At 39.0% G+C, this 22,936-nt stretch overlaps 1 protein-coding gene across 1 annotated transcript in view; it reads left to right on the forward strand.

Annotated features, from left to right (window-relative positions):
- LOC124599768 (CCR4-NOT transcription complex subunit 3) overlaps window positions 1-21,643 on the forward strand; it is a 101,214-nt gene extending 79,571 nt beyond the window's left edge. The window contains exons 11-12 of the mRNA XM_047136106.1: window positions 996-1,205; window positions 18,731-21,643. Of these exons, the coding sequence (XP_046992062.1) occupies window positions 996-1,205; window positions 18,731-18,829 (309 nt within the window). The 3' untranslated portion in view covers window positions 18,830-21,643. The remainder of the gene's footprint in view (window positions 1-995; window positions 1,206-18,730) is intronic.
- Window positions 21,644-22,936: the final 1,293 nt, after the last annotated feature.

Below are 22,936 nucleotides of genomic sequence, written 5' to 3' on the forward strand. Positions count from 1 at the left end.
GATCTTGTGGTGATGGCAACAAAAGTGGTATCGAGGTCTCAATCAGTGTAAAACTGATGACAGTAATAAGAAAAACTGGAAAAACATACAGATTATTCAAATCACAAAATATGTATACTGTGGAAGATTTTTCTGCTACATAGTTTTTTCACTTGCTTTAAAAAGAAGAAATGGTGTTCCACAAGCAATAGATTATATAAATTTAACTCACAATTGTTCAAAGTTGAATAAAATTGACAGCCTATTGCCAACAATCCCAGCCTCTTATGCAGTAAGAACTCATTTTGCGTAGTTCCTTGCATGCAACTGACTGTTTAAGTTTCAACTTTAAGTTTTGATCGTGAAACCTCTCACAGTTTGTGTGATTGGTACATTGGTTATTTATACAATATTAACTTTAGCAGAATGTAATTTCTTTTTTCCTATGTAAAAAAACTCCTATCATTTTACCAAAAACATTTAATTATAGTGTACTTGTAGAGCATATTTGAAGATACAGTGTCAGGAATGGGTTGTTGCCCATCAGCCCAGATTTCACTGTATCTTGAGAGCCAGTGTGCCCTTATTAGCCATTTAGCTTGGTTTGTTCTGCCTGTCAAAGAAAGAAAAAACATATATTGCCTTCATAATCTTGTGGATTAATGTAAGATTAAACTGCTGTTCATTAATTTGTATGTGTATAGCAAGTAATTCTTTAAAATTTGTATGTATCATTGCAAAAATGTTAAATTAAGGTGTTATTTTGTTGATAAACTCTGTAAAAATTTCAACATTGAAATTCACAGTTTCATGCACCCACTGTTTCATTAATATTTACCTCATTGTCATCATTTTATTCTGTCTTGAATAATAACTGGTTGAGCACTCTTTTGAGTAATTTATTTAAAGACCAGTTTCATAACCTATTCTGTGTTAGGCCAAGGGCAAGTAGATGCACTTTTCAATATACTGTATGCAAAAACAACTACTAACAATACTGTTTTTGATTACTGCAGACTCCGTTGCCACATTCGGACACTGTGGAATTCTTCCAGCGGCTGTCGACGGAAACGCTCTTCTTTATTTTTTATTATATGGAGGGAACAAAGGCACAGTACCTAGCAGCGAAGGCCCTTAAAAAACAGAGCTGGAGGTTCCATACAAAGTACATGATGTGGTTCCAGCGACATGAAGAGCCCAAGATAATCAATGAAGAGTATGAACAGGTATGACTGAAGCTCTCGTCTGTACGAAATATTAAAATGTGTTGACAACACTTGTTTTGTTTCAGTATACAAATTATTTAGTAAAAAATTAGTATTCATTAATAATATCACTTCTAACTTGTGTTGCCGTGTGGGATTAGCCGAGCGGTCTAAGGCGCTGCAGTCATGGACTGTGTGGCTGGTCCCGGCGGAGGTTCAAGTTCTCCCTCGGGCATGGGTGTGTGTGTGTGTTTGTCATTAGGATAATTTAGGTTAAGTAGTGTGTAAGCTTAGGGACTGATGACCTTAGCAGTTAAGTCCCATAAGATTTCACACACATTTGATTCCCCCCCCCCCCCCCCCCCTCCACTCCCTCTCTAACTTGTCAGGCAGTTTCTTTGTGGCTTTCTGTAACCAGTCTTTCTTTTTTATCTTTTAAATGAAAATCAAATGACAAATGATGATGTGAAATTGTAACAGTAAATCTAATTTTTTTATTTGTGTCAGTAGAATCGGATTACAAATTCAGAGAACGAAAACGAAGAATAGTGTATCAGACAAAAAATTTATAACAGAAATTACATATTACAAATTACAAAACACAGAGTGTAACTTGAACTAGTTTTGCCCCAAAGTGTGGAACATCAATTGCTTTATGAGTTCTGACATGAGGTCATCTAGGCTGCACTTGGTGAGGCAATAAGGACAGGAATGTGTGTTGGCTTGCCTGGACCTCCCTAAAATTGCATGTGGTAGATAATATTGTACATCACCATTTCACAAGATTTGCTTTGCATCTTGTTATTCCTATTCCAAAGCCTTTTAATGGACTCTGAGACTTCCCAATTTTCATGATGGCCAAGGGCTAATTCTTCTAATGGTTCAATCCAATTTTCATCCTTAAAAGGCAACCGCATATCCTCTTTAGGCTGACTTTGGTGTTCATAGTCCTACATTGCTCTGAGGAAACTAGTTCTTGATTTGATGATGTGAAATTGTAACTATGCGTAACCCATGTGTCAGATACCAGATAGTGGATTTTGTTTGTAGGTAGTTGTCCTCTATCAAATTGTAAATGCAGTTATCCCAGCCATATGGTAGATCTTATCTCTCGGAGAAGTTTTCAGACAGACTGTACAGGGCAGCAGGATTCGTTGAATGTGACATAGCTTGCTTAATGGGTGCATGGTTTAGCACCCCAGAGTGAAGCTACCAGTTTCCGCTGATTTTCATTTCTGTGTTGATGTAGTGCTGTTTGTATGTCAGGCGCCTGTCTAGGGTAATACCCAAATATCTGACATGAGGTCAGTGGTCCAACAGTGTTTGCCTTCACGTAACCTGGAGTGCTCTTGACACTTGCTTGGTGTAGACGCAGTGTGCAAACTGAAGTGTGGGTTAGGCTCAAGTTGGTTCCAGATATACTATTCTTCAAGCCTGTCAGTGTTATAGTGAGTATCGCTTCAGCCTTATGAACCACACCACTTTGGATACCCAAAGCTTGGTTATTAATGTATATTAAGTTTGTGGTGTCATTCAGTAGTGGTTGTTATTTGGTATAAATATTAAAAACTTTTGGCTCAGTACAGTGCCCTGATCTAGGTTATTTTTCTGTCTTCACGCGAATTCACAAATACCACATGGTTTTCTCAAGCTGACCTCCAGTAGCCACAGTCAAATTGTAGTCTTTTGTTGCAATATAGATAGGTATTGTGCGTCAGGAGTGTGAGGGTACAGTATTATAGGTAGTGTAGAGCTCTATGAATGCCACACCCATTATGTTACAATATTCAATGTCATTCTTGATGAACTATGTGAAATGTCATATTTGTAAAGTGGTCATTTTTCCTGTGTGTGTTGTGTGTCTTTTGGCACTTTGGATAAGTCAATAAAATTTGATATAGGATTGTGGCAAGTACAGTCCAATTAAACACAAAAAAAAAAAAAAAAAAAAAAAAAAAAAAAAAAAAAAAAAAAAAAAAAAAAAAAAAAAATGAAAATGAGCGAATGGCATCATTGGCCAGGAGGCCCCATCTGGGGAAGTTCGGCCACCAAGTGGAAATCTTATTTTAGTCGACACCACATTGGGCAACTTGTGCGCCGATGATGAGGATGAAATGATGATGAAAATTAATTGATAGTTGACAGTTCTCATTGTAGCTGGTTTTGTCCAATCATAATGCTTATGTCATGACTAAATTGTTTGCCATTGCCAAACTGCCACTATCAATATGTCAGTTCACTTTCACTTTCTTGATGTGTTTCGATTCCAAATCCTGGGTTGGGCTTTGTTACTTCATACTTTATCACACATGACAGCCACACCAAAACACACACACACACACACACACACACACACACACACACACACACACACACACAAACTACTGAATCCTTTCGCACAGGATGCGATTCAGCATGACGTATACAGTTATTCTAATCCCAGAGATCAGCTGACACTAGATAAGTTTTGCATGACATAGTATGAAGCCAAATTTTCGGAAAGGTGCAATGAATTGTTGCAACTGGGTCTCCAGAGTCGTAAATACCGCAATTTTCTGCAGTGCGCTGGCATAGGAAAGCGGTTAGTGTATCAACCAGATTTGTGGAAGGTCATATTTCTGACATTTTTCCGCATCATTGTGATCATTGTATTGACTGTTTTATTCACCCTTATTTTTCTTCCTATCATTATTTTTCCATTTGGAACCTGCTTGTGTCAAGTATAATCTGCAACCATGTGCCAAGCAGGACTGCTCATTGGTTGATAATGCAGCAGCCTGGGTAACCATTGTGTGCCAAGTAACTATTGGCAGTGATAAATTTCAGTTTGCTTTTACAACTAAAACTGGAAGTTTTCTGTTTTGAGTTTGGTCGTAGATGTTAGCTTTAAGTGCTGTGGACAAAGCAATTGTGATTCTTGTTCTCCTGCAGGTTGGTGCTCACCATTTTCTCGAATACATTACACTTCACGAGTTTGTGGTTAAGTCATTAATCACTTAAAACCGGCTGTTGGCATTTCTGTTTCCATTGTACCTTGTGGTGGTCACTTCCAACATTGCTCCTTCTTACACATTAGCAGCATTTGTGAAGTGACCTGCCATGTTTATGTGTCATCTATAACCAAGCAAAACTGTAGCAGCATGTGACAGATGTAAACTATCAAGTAATTTTAATCAGTCTATAGTTATCCTTTCCCATACTGCCATCAAATGTTTCTGCCATTTGGAATCTTCATGTCGGACATAAACTGAAGCTGCAGCCAACTTTATATTACTGGTCTGCCTCAAATCATCTGCTTCCATAGGACTCAAACAAGTGGTGCCAAATGCTCACAACAGTCAAGTGGAACCACTATATCCGACATCTCTGCAAGCATCAACTTAAGGGAACACACTAAGTTGTCGTGTATTGGTGTACCACGTATGCCTGTTGTTTCGTGTTCAAAACACTTTAATATGCACAAAGTTGTTACATTCAGCCATTTTTAATTGATTCCGAGTGTATCTTAGCTTACGGACGTGAATTTATGCCATGAATCTATTTTTTGGTTAGTTGTTATCGCTACTGTCACTAAGATGAAAGAGTGTCTCCTGTATAAAATGTTTTTATAGAGGTCACTGCTTGCATTTCGAAAATTGTACTTGGCTTCACTCACAGTTATGATACCTTAAAATTTGTCCTCAATGTGACATCATTCCACACTCCATAAACCACCATTTGAACCACATCAACCAGTTCATAATGTACAAATATCACATTACTACCTTCTTATTCTATTTACAAGTGGTGCTTGGGAGCAGTTTTACTGTCATCGTTGTTGAAGTAGTTAGCATGTTCCTTCAGTTGTTTTTGAAAATGTGTTCTTCAGACTTTAAAAACAAGCCTTTATGTGACATGCATTTCTTTTTCATAGCACTTCCTTAAGTAGATTGTTTTGATATTTCTATTACACTATGGCACTAGCTAAAGAATGCTATAATTGCCCCCCCCCCCCCCCCCAAAAAAAAAAAAAAAAAAAAAGAGAGAGAGAGAGAGAGAGAGAGAGAGAGAGAGAGAGAGAGAGGTGAAAAACCTGTGCACCATAAGACTTCCCCTGCGGATTAATTAGAACTAATTATATTTGCACAGTTATAACCTTCTTGCCTTTTCTACTGACCCTGAAACGTGCCTGTTCACTTTGATAAGTTTAATCAAATTGATCCCTTCAGTGTCAATGAACGTCCTTGCAGTCCATCAGAAAATGTTAAGTACATGGTACGACACAAAAAAGGAGACAGATGCTACACATTTCTGTACTTGCCAAATATATGTACATCTCTACCGCGCAAGTCACCATATATGTGCGTATGTATATTTGGTCAGTGGTAGTACCCATTGAAGTCGGTTCCACTGCTCATAATAAGGAAAGAAATAGAGGAGGAGGAAAAAAGAAACTAGTGGCTGTGTTGGCTACCTGCCCCATTCCTTGCTCCCACTCCAGCACTACACAGCCTTCTATCTCACCAATGCAGTGATTAATCTTTTTGTATGTGTGTGTCACTTGACATGGTACCCAATGAGCCCGTTTTTCCAATAGTGTAAAGATTCTACATCTTTATTCTGCAAGTCATCTTGTGGTGTGTGGCAGAATTTCATGGACAATTGCAGATTCTAAACTGTGGCTAGTGTTCAACTAATGCGCAATATCATCAATTGTAGGATTACAATAATCACCAATTGTTTTGCTCACCTCTCTGTTTCCAATAGTGAGTAGCTTACTTGAGTGCTCTTCTTTGTAGACAGATACTTGTCCACTTATTAAGTAATTTATCCACCCATAAATTTTTATTGACCAAGGCAGCTATCACCATACTGCAGCAGCATTCTCTGAATAGACTGCACAGCTTTAGTCCCTCCAGAATACAGAAAGCAGAAGTTCCCTCAGTTAAACCTTTTGTGCCAGAGAGCAGGGCACTCTAATGAAATGCTTTGAAATCACTATGAATAGAACTATTCAGTGAACCAAAACAGCTAACGCACAAGAATGACAATAAAAACAAGCCATGTCATTGGTGAGTCAGCCCTGTAAACATGTGGAGCAGCAGAAAATGGCATTCCACTTATTTACTTTCCCTAATAATATGTCAAAGGTCCAGTTTTATGACAAACTATCTAATAATATAATAGAGGGAAACATTCCACGCGGGAAAAATATATTTAAAAACAAAGATGATGTGACTTACCATACGAAAGCGCTGGCAGGTCGATAGAAACACAAACAGACACATACATACACACAAAATTCAAGCTATCGCAACAAACTGTTGCCTCATCAGGAAAGAGGGAGGGAGAGGGAAAGACGAAAGGAAGTGGGTTTTAAGGGAGAGGGTAAGGAGTCATTCCAATCCCGGGAGCGGAAAGACTTACCTTAGGGGGAAAAAAGGACGGGTATACACTCGCGCGCGCACACACACACACACACATATCCATCCACACATATACAGACACAAGCAGACATATACAGAGGCAAAGAGTTTGGGCAGAGATGTCAGTCGAGGCGGAAGTGCAGAGGCAAAGATGATGTTGAATGACAGGTGAGGTGTGAGTGGCGGCAACTTGAAATTAGCAGAGATTGAGGCCTGGTGGGTAACGGGAAGAGAGGATATATTGAAGAGCAAGTTCCCATCTCTGGAGTTCGGATAGGTTGGTGTTGGTGGGAAGTATCCAGATAAACCGGACGGTGTAACACTGTGCCAAGATGTGCTGGCCGTGCACCAAGGCTTGTTTAGCCACAGGGTGATCCTCATTACCAACAAACACTGTCTGCCTGTGTCCATTCATGCGAATGGACAGTTTGTTGCTGGTCATTCCCACATAGAATGCATCACAGTGTAGGCAGGTCAGTTCGTAAATCACGTGGGTGCTTTCACATGTGGCTCTGCCTTTGATCGTGTACACCTTCCGGGTTACAGGACTGGAGTAGGTGGTGGTAGGAGGGTGCATGGGACAGGTTTTACACCGGGGGCGGTTACAAGGATAGGAGCCAGAGGGTAGGGAAGGTGGTTTGGGGATTTCATAGGGATGAACTAACAGGTTACGAAAGTTAGGTGGACGGCGGAAAGACACTCTTGGTGGAGTGGGGAGGATTTCATGAAGGATGGATCTCATTTCAGGGCAGGATTTGAGGAAGTCGTATCCCTGCTGGAGAGCCACATTCAGAATCTGGTCCAGTCCCGGAAAGTATCCTGTCACAAGTGGGGCACTTTTGTGGTTCTTCTGTGGGGGATTCTGGGTTTGAGGGGATGAGGAAGTGGCTCTGGTTATTTGCTTCTGTACCAGGTCGGAAGGGTAGTTGCGGGATGCGAAAGCTGTTGTCAGGTTGTTGGTGTAATGGTTCAGGGATTCCGGACAGGAGCAGATTTGTTTGCCACGAAGACCTAGGCTGTAGGGAACGGACCGTTTGATGTGGAATGGGTGGCAGCTGTCATAATGGAGGTACTGTTGCTTGTTGGTGGGTTTGATGTGGACGGACGTGTGAAGCTGGCCATTGGACAGGTGAAGGTCAACGTCAAGGAAAGTGGCATGGGATTTGGAGTAGGACCAGGTGAATCTGATGGAACCATACCATGTCACCCTCACAACACCCCCACGACGACCCCATTAAGTTTTATTTACATTCCCTCCGCAAACATGCCTTCGCCCTAGCCAGATTACGCTCCCATATTCTATTTTCTCAGGCTTGTCTGACATTTGGCATTACCCCCAAAGGCCTCACACTTAAAGTTCCCATCTCTGGCTGCAACCCTTCTTTCCATCAGTCCCTATACCAGTTCCAAACTGAACAATTCATTGCCCTCACCCACCTAATCCTTCACCTACACATCAACTCAGCCAATGAACACACCCGTCAACTCCTATCCTTAATAAAAGTCCTTAATCTTTCCTCTCCCACATCCACACCGGCTGTTCAGAGCATCCTCCTACACGCCAACCGTAAATTAGAACAGCATGCCACCCTCCACCTCAAAAAACTATCCAATCTCCTGGTTTCCCACCTCCGGAAAGGCAACTCACTCACCCTTCACAACCTTTCCAGCAAACCTCAACCTCCTCTCATTGCACACAAACCCAGTCTCTCCCATCTACTCAATCTCCCACTTCCAGCTCCACTCCCTCCAAAACCTCAAAATTCCAATCAACACAATCTGGAACCACAACACCCTAATTCAGTAGTTAACCTTTCCTCCAAACCTCTCTCCCAATCCGAAACCTCTGTCCTATCCAAAGGCCTCACCTTCGGCCCCACTCCCAGATTCAACCAAACAGCCCTCGTCAAAGATTTACTGTCCTACACTCGTACTCTCTGCTGGAAATATCACTTTGCCACGAAGAAAAATGATCCTAATCCCACTCCTAATAATCCAACTCCCCAAGACACCATCCAAATTGAATCCTGCCTGGAACAGTTCCGTCCTCCGTCGCAGCGGGACCCACCTCCTCTTCCTCAAAATCACCCTCTCCAAACCTTCCAGGAATTTCTGACTTCCAGCCTTGCATCTCAATCCTTCTTAAAAAAACCTTAATCCTACTCCCAACATCACAACTGCTGAAGCCCAGGCTATCCGTGATCTGAAGGCTGACCGATCCATCGTCATTCTTCCGGCGGACAAGGGTTCCACGACCGTGGTACTTGATCGTCGGGAGTATGTGGCTGAGGGACTGCGTCAGCTTTCAGACAACACCACATACAAAGTTTGCCAAGGTAACCCCATTCCCGATGTCCAGGCGGAGCTTCAAGGAATCCTCAGAACCTTAGGCCCCCTGCAAAACCTTTCGCCTGACTCCATCAACCTCCTGACCCCACCGACACCCCGCCCCCCTACCTTCTACCTTCTTCCTAAAATCCACAAACCCAATCATCCCGGCCGCCCCATTGTAGCTGGTTACCAAGCCCCACAGAACGTATCTCTGCCTACGTAGATCAACACTTTCAACCCATTACATGCAGTCTCCCATCCTTCATCAAAGACACCAACCACTTTCTTGAACGCCTGGAATCCTTACCCAATGTGTTACCCCCGGAAACCATCCTTGTAACCATTGATGCCACTTCCTTATACACAAATATTCCGCACGTCCAGGGCCTCGCTGCGATGGAGCATTTCCTTTCACGCCGATCACCTGCCACCCTACCTAAAACCTCTTTCCTCATCACCTTAGCCAGCTTCATCCTGACCCACAACTTCTTCACTTTTGAAGGCCAGACATACCAACAATTAAAGGGAACAGCCATGGGTACCAGGATGGCCCCCTCGTACGCCAACCTATTCATGGGTCGCTTAGAGGAAGCCTTCTTGGTTACCCAGGCCTGCCAACCCAAAGTTTGGTACAGATTTATTGATGACATCTTCATGATCTGGACTCACAGTGAAGAAGAACTCCAGAATTTCCTCTCCAACCTCAACTCCTTTGGTTCCATCAGATTCACCTGGTCCTACTCCAAATCCCATGCCACTTTCCTTGACGTTGACCTCCACCTGTCCAATGGCCAGCTTCACACGTCCGTCCACATCAAACCCACCAACAAGCAACAGTACCTCCATTATGACAGCTGCCACCCATTCCACATCAAACGGTCCCTTCCCTACAGCCTAGGTCTTCGTGGTAAACGAATCTGCTCCAGTCCGGAATCCCTGAACCATTACACCAACAACCTGACAACAGCTTTCGCATCCCGCAACTACCCTTCCGACCTGGTACAGAAGCAAATACCCAGAGCCACTTCCTCATCCTCTCAAACCCAGAATCCCCCACAGAAGAACCACAAAAGTGCCCCACTTGTGACAGGATACTTTCCGGGACTGGACCAGACTCTGAATGTGGCTCTCCAGCAGGGATACGACTTCCTCAAATCCTGCCCTGAAATGAGATCCATCCTTCATGAAATCCTCCCCACTCCACCAAGAGTGTCTTTCCGCCGTCCACCTAACTTTCGTAACCTGTTAGTTCATCCCTATGAAATCCCCAAACCACCTTCCCTACCCTCTGGCTCCTATCCTTGTAACCGCCCCCGGTGTAAAACCTGTCCTATGCACCCTCCTACCACCACCTACTCCAGTCCTGTAACCCGGAAGGTGTACACGATCAAAGGCAGAGCCACATGTGAAAGCACCCACGTGATTTACGAACTGACCTGCCTACACTGTGATGCATTCTATGTGGGAATGACCAGCAACAAACTGTCCATTCGCATGAATGGACACAGGCAGACAGTGTTTGTTGGTAATGAGGATCACCCTGTGGCTAAACATGCCTTGGTGCACGGCCAGCACATCTTGGCACAGTGTTACACCGTCCGGGTTATCTGGATACTTCCCACCAACAACAACCTATCCGAACTCCGGAGATGGGAACTTGCTCTTCAGTATATCCTCTCTTCCCGTTACCCACCAGGCCTCAATCTCCGCTAATTTCAAGTTGCCGCCACTCACACCTCACCTGTCATTCAACATCATCTTTGCCTCTGCACTTCTGCCTCGACTGACATCTCTGCCCAAACTCTTTGTCTTTAAATATGTCTGCTTGTGTCTGTATATGTGTGGATGGATATGTGTGTGTGTGCGCGAGTGTATACCCGTCCTTTTTTCCCCCTAAGGTAAGTCTTTCCGCTCCCGGGATTGGAATGACTCCTTACCCTCTCCCTTAAAACCCACTTCCTTTCGTCTTTCCCTCTCCTTCTCTCTTTCCTGATGAGGCAACAGTTTGTTGCGAAAGCTTGAATTTTGTGTGTATGTATGTGTCTGTTTGTGTTTCTATCGACCTGCCAGCGCTTTCGTATGGTAAATCACATCATCTTTGTTTTTAAACTATCTAACAAAGTATATGTGGCAGCATTGTGGAATAGGACCATGGTTAAATTACACCTCACAGCTACAAAACATCTTGAAGTTGTGGTTCCTACTGCCTTGAGCTGGAACCTTGTTAGTTTCATGAAAAATATTGATTAATGTTTTTTGATATATGTTGAGCTGATACTACACTAGCATTGTTTTTTGCATTGAACTTTACCCAACTATACCTCACTTTTTATTCATGACAAATAAATAAACAGTACCACACAAAGTTTGGAGGACAATAAGCACATCACGGCACAGTAAAACCCAATGAAAGTAGTTGCATTAATTTGTTAGTGATATGCAAAACAGTTTGTTGGTTTCAGTACAAGCTTCTGAAGGCTGTCTAATACAAGTTTCAATATTTTGTCATGTGTCAGCACTAGTTGTAGTTGTGGTTGCATAGGAGACTGCTGTTAACTTCGTTGGCTCCACGGGAAGTAATCTGTGTGATTGAAATCAGAAGTGTTGTTGGTCACTAAATAGATCAGTGACTCTCAATTCACCAATCTCGCCACTCATAATTCAAGTAACTTCACACTACCAGCTTCAAATGTACCACACATCATTTGTTTGGATCCATAGTATTGTTAATGGATAACATGCCTGTCTTTCTTTGTACTATTTTATTGCTTGGTTTTTAGAATGATTATCTTCATTGTACATAGCTGCCAACCAAGTGTGGGCATGTGAAACACTTCATCTGTTGTTTTCTCACAAAAGATGAATCGTGTAATATTTTAACAGGCTATTGTTTTTACTTCAGATTTCAGTTCTTTACTACTTTGTGAATTGCTTCAGTGAAATAGGATGTGTTCAACCTATAGAAAATGTGTCTCTCTCTCATTTGTGGTGAATTTTAATTCCTCCCAGCCATTTTTAAACTATTGGAAAATTTGGGCTCATTGTAACTCTCTGGAATTAGCATTTAAACAGTTAAAATCTGCCTCGCATGTTATTTGTTTGAATGTGTTTAGTAGACAGTTAACTGATGCAGTAACATTCTAACAGAAAGCTATGTCATACCCAAAACTTCACATTAAACATGATAGACACAGCCTGTCAAGATCGTTGTTGGGTCAGCAAGCCCCCTTGCCTCCAATTAACAATAGTTAATTAATATTATTACCATTAACCCCCTTCTTAACAGTTCACGAAAATCTTAACACATGATAGTTTACATATTTGCCACAAGCAAGCAGCTAAATATTTAACCCTAAAACTTAACATTGCACCATCTAGAGAACCATATTTTTAAATGTCTTTGTATTTTGGCTACATTCATGCCTTCTCGATGTTAAAACCATGTAGATTGACAGAAGTTCTGTCAAGTAGTCTTTTGTCATTAAGCGAACCACTCTTTTTCTTCTGTCCTTATTGTTCTCTTATTTATCTAAATGAATTCTGTCTCAGCTCCTGTCATTTTTTATGCCTCCTCATCACCATATTGCCACAAACTTGTTGTAATGTTAAAATCTTTTAGTAATAATTTCTTTCTCATGTCCATGATGCTTCACCAACCCCCTCCCCCACTTTGATAGACGTGTCTTTTGAAATCAACCCATTTTGTGCAAATTCATCTTTCATTTATCCTGCAAGCTCTTTAATAAGAAAAGCAAAATCTTTTTTCTTTCCAATTTATGTTGATGTGTGTAAATTCTGTAATTCAACTATTCATATAAAAATGAAGACTCACCCACTCCTTTTTTAAGACTATTTACTTGCTTTAAAACTCAATTTAGTACTAAGCTAATTCTGCATGATTACTTCAGTATTCTTCGAAAGCATAAATTACAACAGTAACAACCAATCTACTTTCTTCAGACACCTGTAAGAATTGTGTTGTGATCTTCAGTCCAAAGACTGGTTAGTTGCAGCTCTCCATGCTACTCTATCCTGTGCAAGCCTCTTCATCTCAGAGTAACTACTGCAACCTACATCCTTCTTAATCTGCTTACTGTATTCATCTCTTCATCTCACTGTACGATTTTTACCCCCCACACTTCCCTCCAGTACTAAATTGGTGATTCCTTGATGCCTCAGAATGTGTCGTACCTACCAATCCCGTCTTCTAGGCAGGTTGTACCAAAAATTTCTTTTCTCCCCAATACATACTCATTAGTTATATGGTCTACCCATCTAATATACAACATTCTTATGTAACACCACATTTCAAAAGCTTCCATCCTCTTCTTGTCTAAACTATCGTCCATGTTTCATTTCCATACATGGCTACACTCAATACAAATACATTCAGAAAGGACTTCCTGACACTTAAATCTATACTCGATGTTAACAAATTTCTCTTCTTCAGAAACACTTTTCGTGTAGTTGCCAGTCTACATTTTATATCCTCTCTACTTCAACCATCATCAATTTTATTTTGCCTGCCAAATAGCAGAACTCATCTGCTGCTTTAAGTGTCTCGTTTCGTAATCTGTTTCACTTAGCATCACCTGGTTTAATTCAATCACATTCCATTGACCTCGGTTTGCTTTTCTTGATGTTCATCTTATATCCTCTTTTAAGACACTGTCCATTCCATTCAACTGCTCTTACAAGTCCTTTGCTGCCTCTGACAGAATTGGAAAGTCATCAGCAAACCTCATAGTTTTTGTTTCTTCTCTCTGAACTTTAATTCATACTCCAAATTTTTATTTTGTTGTCTTTACTGCATGCTCAATATACAGATTGAATAACCTCATCTCACTCTCTTCCCAACCACTGCCTCCATTTCGCGCCCCTTGACTTTCATAACTGTACAAATTGTAAATAGCCTTTTGCTCCATGTGTTATACCCCTGCTTACCTTTAGAACTTGAAAGAGAGTATTCCAGTCAAAATTGTTAAAAGCTTTCTCTAAGTCTACAAATGCTAAAACTGTAGCTTTCCCTTTTCTTAACCTATCTTCTATGAGAAGTCGTAGGATCAGCATTGCCTCCCACACTCCTGCGTTTCTCCTAAACCCAAAGTGATCTTCCTCAAGGTCAGCTTCTACCCATTTTTCCACTCTTCTGTAAAGGATTCGTGTTAGTTTATTACAATTGTGGCTTACTAAGCGGATAATTTGGTAATTTTCACTATTTCCAGCGCCTGCTTTCTTTGGAATTGGAATTATATTTTTCTTGAAGTAAGAGGGTATTTTTTGCCATGGCTGGCTCTTCCGAGGCTATCAGTAGCTCCAACAGAATGTTGTCTACTGTCGGGGGTGCATGTGTATGCGTGCGCATTTTAGCTCATAATAGGATTAGTCTGAAAGCCAGCAAGTTTCCTTTCTTTATGTGTGTGCCTGATTGAATGCTTCTGCTTTTTGGTGAGCGGTCGCCTTTATTTCAAAGTATTAACTCCGATGAAATATTTGTTTGAATTTGTGAAACAATACAGCCCAGTGTTCCTTAAAGTTTCTTATTTCATGTTAACATTCCAACACATGTTTATCCATGGAAATTACCCTGTTGTCAACAGTGTCATTCATAGTAAACATTGAGTGAATGAGATGTTGTGGTTTTTAAGATTCCATACATGTATTCAGTTATGGTGGAATATGGATGAAAACACTGTCTTTATTTATGTTTTCTATGATTCCCCTATATCAACTTGGTAAAATGTCAAGTTACCCTCTCAGCAAGGCAATGGCTGATTTTCTTCTCCATCTTTGCCCATTTGAGATGGTACAATATCTATAATTACTTTAGTAGTGTGTGTTACTTTTAAAATTGTGATACAATTTGATTGGTGTCTATATGTACAGGTAGGGTTACGTCTCAACCTTTCATCATACTGGTGTCATTTGATTTCAGTGGTCATTTAGATTTGTGGTGTGAAATCTGGCTGGCTATGTCATGAATTGTAGTGCAGAATTATGAGTAGTGATACAGTTTTGTTTTAAAGCTATATTTAGTGTGACAGAAACTACATGAATAAACTGGTCCCTGTAACACAAGAAAAAATCAGAAGAGGAACTATTAAAACGTCACTTCACAATTATTAGTTTTCATCTCAAAGCAGTACTGAGTATGAGAGAAACTATAAAAGTACCAGGTCCCTGTAATCCAAGGAAAAATCAAAAATGCAACTAATAAGGCTACTAAAAAGTTACTTCACAAATGTGATGAGACACATTTGTGAAACAACTTTGCCAAATTTTGAATACATGTTAGTTGGAGGCAGATAATTTATATTTGAAGTTAAAATATTTGAGCAATGTTGGTATATAAAAAATAATACTTCTGTGAAATATGAGTACTGTGAGAAAACAATACAACACATGCGGTGATGAGGAATTCTGTTAATGACCTCCAAAGGAAGAAATTGTCATTCTTCTCACAAAGTTGCTGTCATCTAAAGACTATGAGCAGTAATACAACTCCCAGGAGCATCCCACCCACCTGGTATTTGGATGGGAGATCGTCTGGGAAAAATTGGTGGCATTTGGTTTTAAGGCACGCAATTCGTCCTAGTGGCATCCAATTGAAAGACTTGCCACAGGCTGTTGTGCTACACAGTATATTTATTTATCTATTTATTTTTATCCCACAGTTGTACTGTTTGATTCGGGTTGGTGGGTCAAGCTGACTGCTCCATGCATTGAATTGTTTGCTGGTAAAGGTTTTTCATTCATAAGTATTGTGTTGTTGTTTGCTGGTGTAGTGTAAGTGTTGTTGATTGTTGACATAGTGTAAGATGAAAACACCATCCATTACACCTGCATAAGGCTCTAAATAATCATGCAACTATATAGCCTCTGCAGACCTGAGCAATCACAATTCCACATTTCTTTTGTATCCAAATAAACATATGATATACCAGCTCACAGATGATCATCCAAAATCATCCTTTTTACTGACATTTGGTGAATTATAACATGTGCAACTTCCTCCAGATATAAAAATCTGTGCTTTCAATTTACGGTCTAAAATGAGAATCGTCCATGAAGGGGATAGTTTTCCATTGACGTGCAATCTGGTATGCATGATGGCCAGCTCACTACAAATACATCTTTCTCTGATGAGCAGTGCACCTGTAGTTGATCACCTTCATGAATTTGCTGCTTCACACTTTCTATTTTTCTTTGAGAATGTTACCAAATGAAGCAAAAGCAGTGTGATTTTAACATTGTGTGAGGGATCATTTTAGTGGTTTAATTGTATCAGGGAAATAATCCCCAGGGAATCAGTTCTGGCTCTCGAACTGTGAAACGTGTTAAATGTATTGAAGAACAAAAAGTGAATTATATAAACATAAAACACAGGTTACTAAAATTGTTCATTCTGTGTGTCCACAGGGACAACTTTCCACAACATTATTCATTGTGGAGATTTTGATTTAAAATAATGTGACTGTATACTCATCAGATTTTGAATCTGCTGAAATCATCTTATTTTTAGAAGTGAAATCCCACTCAATTATTTATATGTTTTGAATTTGTTTTGCACATGTAGAAAGCAATGTCAGGCATAGGCTAACTTCTACAGGAGCATCCGTATGCAGTACAGATACAGAATCAATGTCCTAAGTCAGAAGGATTATACATAAGAGACCAAATATATAGCTGCATTATTGCTTAGATAGATCTTCTGTATAACCCGAGTTCTAAATCATCCAAAATACTGTATGTAAGTGTTCACCGTCAATCTTTCTCATCTATTTTGCAGCAGGTGTATTGTATTTTCTGGTATAAAATAGTCTCCTGTAGCCATCAGATTCTAACTAGGCACTCTAGTGGGAAACTATATGTATTTTTAAAATTTTTTTTTTTACTGCACTATATGTTGCTGTCTCTGTGTTCTATGCTGACCCACACTATCTTGCAAAATAGCACTAAATGGCCATTTTGACAGTTACCAACTCCCCCTCCTCCCTCTCTCAGATGAGGTTTTCCACAGCCGTTCTTTCACCTTTGTGACCTGCCTACAGTGATCTCAATACTGCCCTGAAGATCCACAGTAATAATCAATTACTTTAGAATATATGGACACTTATACAGTATAGCCCTTATTTTACTTTCCTGGAATTAACATTTTCCCACTGTTTACGACATTTTTTTACGGTTCCCGTCAAATTTCGTATGTCCACAATGTTAATTTGCGCCCGATTTTGCATCAACATATGTATAATTTTCCTGCAATTTATGCATTACGAAAAAGTGTTTGTGGAGAGAAAAAAATGTTGCTGGCATGATGTTGGCCATGCACCAGTGTTTATGAATAGTACATGATTAAGTTTCTTTACACCAGAGCGTCTTACTCAATGGATTTGAACCGGTAAACATGTAACAATTGCAACAATTCGTGCCAAATCTCCTACCACTGCCAAGCTCTACTTGGCAATGTGGTTCATGGAAGTAATTAGGATTGTTCGAATAAATATATTATGACCAATCACAAAAACCATTTCCAAACTGTCTCTACTGCACAAACTCATTTTTGTGATTGTTTTGGCCATCGTGTCACCTTTGTCGAATCATATTTACCATGTTTCGGCGTTTGGCCACTTGTAGTGCTAGTTGACACAATCATTCACTTTTGCGTTGCTCAAATGTTTGTACGTTTAGTATAACACGGCACTGGTTATGCAAGTTTTTCATGCAGAGCAAAATGTGTTTCGAGAATATATTCTCGTTGTCAAGTGCAGTATTTATGTATGTATATTTATTTATTTTGAACAAACAATGTGAGTGGTAGTTGGCGAGTGTGTGGTTTTCTACACAACTGAGGAGGCACACTACCTGATAACCTCAGAAAGATGACTACAGGAGAGATGCAAAACAACACATGCAAACGCAACACAAAATACTTTTTTGCCCTTGATAACAAGAAAAAATTCTTGAAACGCACCTTCCTAAGCATGAAAAAATACATAACTAGTGCAGTATTTCAGTATTTAAATAGCAAATGACAGCTGCAGGCTTTCAAAAACATCGATTGTGTTGTATGAAATTGAGTCAGACGTTCCTACTTCCCAGACAGTTGTCAGTTCCACTTCAATCAGCAGTTTTTATTTGATAATAAACCTTGATTAGATGATAAACAAGTCCCTTGAAGCCTGTTACATACATATACCACACATAAAGTGCGAAAAAGCAAGGGGGGTATCCTGTACATAACTTTTACAGCTTAAAATGTTATTTCCGACATTTTATATTTTTCTGCATTTTACACTGGTTTTTGAAGTCCCTTGAAAAGTGTAAAAGCGGGGTTTCACTGTATTCCCTTCCCTCCCTCATCCACCCACTCTCATCATTCTCTGTTTCTCATTCTCTCATTATTTGTCACTTTATTTCTATTCCACCTGCTTTTTAGTAATATTTTTCTTTCTTCCATTCTTTGCATTCCATTAATTGTTTCTAAATGTCTCAGAACTTCAGCAAAACTGCAGTTCAATTCAGCATTTAAAATTGCAAGTTATTGACATAGTTTGATAAGACAAAGAAGTGGTAAACTTGGATAGAGGGTGCCACTTTTGCCTTGTTTCGAATAATATTGTGTAGTACAATGTCTTGTTTTCGTAGCCGCATGAGTTTTTGATTATTACCAATATTGTAGTGTATTTAGTACGGCATTGATTAGTTACAGCATTCATTATGGCAGTAAGTTAACCAAATTTTAGAAAACATATTTTTTGTCGTGTATGCTTTATTCAGCGATTACTAACTTTGCATTGTCTTTTGTTTCAGGGCACTTACATTTACTTCGATTATGAGAAATGGGGCCAAAGGAAGAAAGAGGGTTTTACTTTTGAATACAAGTACTTAGAAGATCGTGACCTGAACTGAAACATCAGACTCCACCGGATATGGATGCCGGTTTTTACCCCAGTGGAGCCATCCACAGTGATATTGTATAGAACAACTTTTTTTTCTCACTTTTGGCTGGAATTGGATTTGTGAATACACTCATGAATCTTTTGTGGAGAGAAAAGACATTGTTTTTTGGTACAGGTTATCGTTATTTTAAGTTCTTTCAGCTGTTCTTGGCATCCAGTCGGAAGTGCATTTTCCGGTGATGCTATGAAGATCTCTCAGTGTGTTGTTGAAATATTCCTAAGTGGAAAAAAGTGACTGTGAAACTGTGTTTTAGTTCGTGATTCTTTTCCTAAGATCTTGTGATGGTGCATCTTAAACAGTATCACTTTCCAAGTTATGAATCCCCAGTACAAATAAATGACTAGAATGGAGTATTATGTGGAGCATATGGCCTCAGCATTCTGCATGGAGCCTTCATATCCGTGCAAAGTACTTGTTGTGTTGATCTTAACTTTTGTAAAAAGTACATGAAATGATATAAAATACTTATGTACAGAACATTTTGTGTAGAATATTGAATAATAATTATTACAAATGAAAATATGTTACATTTATTGTTTTGCACGTCTATAGCTACTTGAAGCTGAGTAGAATGCAAGAGGCCATGGCTTGTGGTTAGAAGGTGCTTGCTCAGTAAAAGTGGTTATCAGTCTATATGCAGCTGGATGTTCAGGGAATTTCGTATAGGAGGTTATTGTTAATAAAATGAAAATACCACAAAAAAAGTCTGTACGGCATATGCCTATACTACAGACAAGAAGGAACCCAGAACTACAAAAATTGAGGTATTTTGTTTGCTGCTACCTGGGACCCAAATCCTAGAATTATTTTCAGAAATGATTTACTTTCAAATCACTTTCATATGTACATGCCTATCATCAAATTATAACTGTACCCCTCCAAATTTTTTGGGTCTCTGAAAATTATGTGCAAGCAATGTTAGGTGGTTTTGAGTGTATTCTAGTTCGGCAGTATAAGTAGACAACTCCAGTTTGATTTTCTACCTTACAGCCTATACCCACTGCTGTCACAATGTCAGTTGCATTTACTTTTGTACTTTAATTTGAGGCATTTTCCCCAGTAGATGTCATCTGCTGTCAAATAGCATTTATGTTTCTGCAGTATACATTTCTGTGAAATGCTTGTTTATACAAACTGGTATAGATAATGGTCGAGTTGTAATAGTATGTCTAGTTTCTATGTGTGTTGTTTCATTGTACTAGCAGTTGCCATGCTCTCAATTCTGGCCAAACCCCAGTGTGCAGTCCATAAAACAATACTGTTTTTTGTGTGTCCTTATAGCTCTTCAAGAGACAGATAAAATTTTAATGAAAATTATCAACTATAAGCTTTGAAACGTATTTTCAGAATGTATCTGGGGTTTGTGCCAGGAGATACTGCCAATTAGAAGAGAATGGCATGATCTCAGGCTGCTTTCTTGGTTCCACTTCAACACATTTAGTTTCATTTTATTTATGTCGACCTGCTATATCAGATTAAATGTTTCACAGCTTTTTGCAGTTTTAAAAATCTTACTCGGATCTTCAAACACTGTAATATAAAAGCCAATGTGATGTATGCAGATGTCTTGTATATGTATATATACATACATATATATATATATATATGAAATGTTTTTATTTGTTAAAAGTAAAAATCCTACTGAAAAAAATATTACAATGCTGATGACGGCATTTCTGTGCAAGTATTAAATTATATTTTTAATTTCAAAGCAGACTAATATCACAGTGGGTTTATTACCTTCTAAAGCTTCCCTTTCTTTTACAATGTTCCATTCACCACTTTTTTATGGGATCCCAGGGTACTGAACTCTTTCGTAGCTGCAATGTGGAACAAGACATAACTACATTACTGTTGGAGGAGCCAGTTGTTATTAAATATTTATAAAGAGTATTCTAAAAGTTGTTCTTACATTACTTTGTCTCTATGTATTGTGTTGCAAAGAGATACACAACAGTTCATATATATGCAGTATATATTCGTATATAAAACCACTGTGTCTTAATAGAATTTAAAAGACTTTTAACTGGATAAAAAAATATGTTTGCCCATACTTGTAGTTCATAAAATCTGATGTTAGTCATTCTACTTTGGAAAGATACGTGTTATTGTGTTGTGCACATGTTTAATGTTTGCTGGCTGCTCCAGCAGTAAACTGCAAAAGAAGTACTGCTCTTGCAGTGCAATAATTCAGAAATTATTTTTGTATATTGTGACTTAATCTGATGTTAGTTGTCATTTCATAATATCCCTGAAATGATTATTTTTGAATACTAATTCATCAAGGCTGTTTATTTTGGGAGCTATCCTTACATGCTCAGAATTGTTAAGACTATTTTGAACTTGAAATATCAATGGTGTGTTAGAAGACCAGTATTTGAATACCACTTTTGAACAGAATATCAAAAATTTGACTGTAAGGTTATGTCCCAAATGACCTTGGTAGAATTGTGGTTGTAATACAGTGGTCATTAGATCTCATTATTTGTCTGTAGGTGAAAGACTGAGTTTCACTTTCAAGACTGATACAGTATGTGGAATTATTAGTTTACAGTAACATTAAACCCAGTGATGTCATTCTTTTATATATAGATAATGCCAAAGACTGTAAAGAGCAGAGCTTCTTTTGGTCATAATAACAATGAACTTTCAAAATAAGTCTGCTACAAAAAGTGACAGGACAAGAAATCATTGAGAGAGAAAACTGAAGGAATACAAGAAAATGATAACCTGATACAAAATACAGTGATTTTTGTCAGTGTACTAAGAGCTTTCATTGTAAAGTGATACTCCCATTTGTTCCTTATACCTGTTAATTGTACATAGTTTTCTTAATAGACCCTCTCTCTCTCTCTCTCTCTCTCTCTCTCTCTCTCTCTCTCTCTCTCTCTCTCTGTTTTACTTTCATTCCTCTCTGCATGCCTGACTTTGGTAAATAATGTGTTGGTCAGTGACACTCAGGGTAAATATTGGAGCTTCCTATAACCTAGTTTGGAATTCTCGCTTTTATCAGTGGGTAAAAATATTCTGGCACTCTGTTTTGTTGTTGCTAATTAAAATACTCATCAGTTGTGTGCAAACAAATCTTGAAATGAGATTTCTGCACACTTAGGGAGAGTCATCTTTGGTGGCATAATATTAATATCTGATTATGTCAAAAGTGACATGTAGGTACCCAGAAACTAACTATTTGAGCACTGCCTTACATCTTTGGTTGTGCAATATGCAAGAATGCTGAATGAGTACAAATAAAAGTCCGAGAGGAGAGGAGAAGCTATTCTCAACATTACATTATTGTACATTTCAGAAGGTTCTTTCTTTTTCTGCACTGCAGAAATTTTGGGTTATTGTAGTAGTTGCTGGTGCTTTTGTGCTTAGAATTATGATTTAAATTTTGTCTAACATACCAGTTGCATAAATATATAATGATATGAAATGACTGGAGCAGCTACATGAAATGAATTGTTTGTTCCATTAGTAATGAAAGTATGGGAACAACTACACACAAAAAAAGGTTATATGAAGCAGATTAAATGAGTCACAACCTACAAAAATAAGTCATGAAAATGGATGTTTTAGTTAGTCACATTAAGTGAAGTTTGCTGTGTACGATAAATAAGGATGCTATTGGCATTGTGTAACCTTCCATAGTAGGGAAAATAGCTTCTAGATTTTTTTTTTTTTTGTGGAGGATAACACGTTTTGATCTCATCTGCTGTTCCAGTAAAATTTTTATGAAAATGTTATCTGCTTTGCCCCACACAATATATAAAGGTGCAGGGGACCCGTGAAGTTTGTATAAATGGCATATCCATCTGGAAAGCAAAACTACAGACAAGGTTCCGCAGCATCTGAGTAATCTAGAGCCAAAATGGGTAGTTATACCCATGTTTTCGAGTGAGAAATGAATAAGTATAGTTAACATGCAGAACAGAACAATCCACGAAAATGCCAAACATTTTATGAAAAAGGAGTTTGTGACAATACAAATAGGATTAGGTGAAAGAGAAGTAGGCTGAGAATATAAGTCCATGAAATTATGAAAATAAATGCTAC

This window comes from Schistocerca americana, chromosome 1 (assembly GCF_021461395.2).
Source record: "Schistocerca americana isolate TAMUIC-IGC-003095 chromosome 1, iqSchAmer2.1, whole genome shotgun sequence".
Classification (NCBI taxonomy): Eukaryota; Metazoa; Arthropoda; class Insecta; order Orthoptera; family Acrididae; genus Schistocerca; species Schistocerca americana.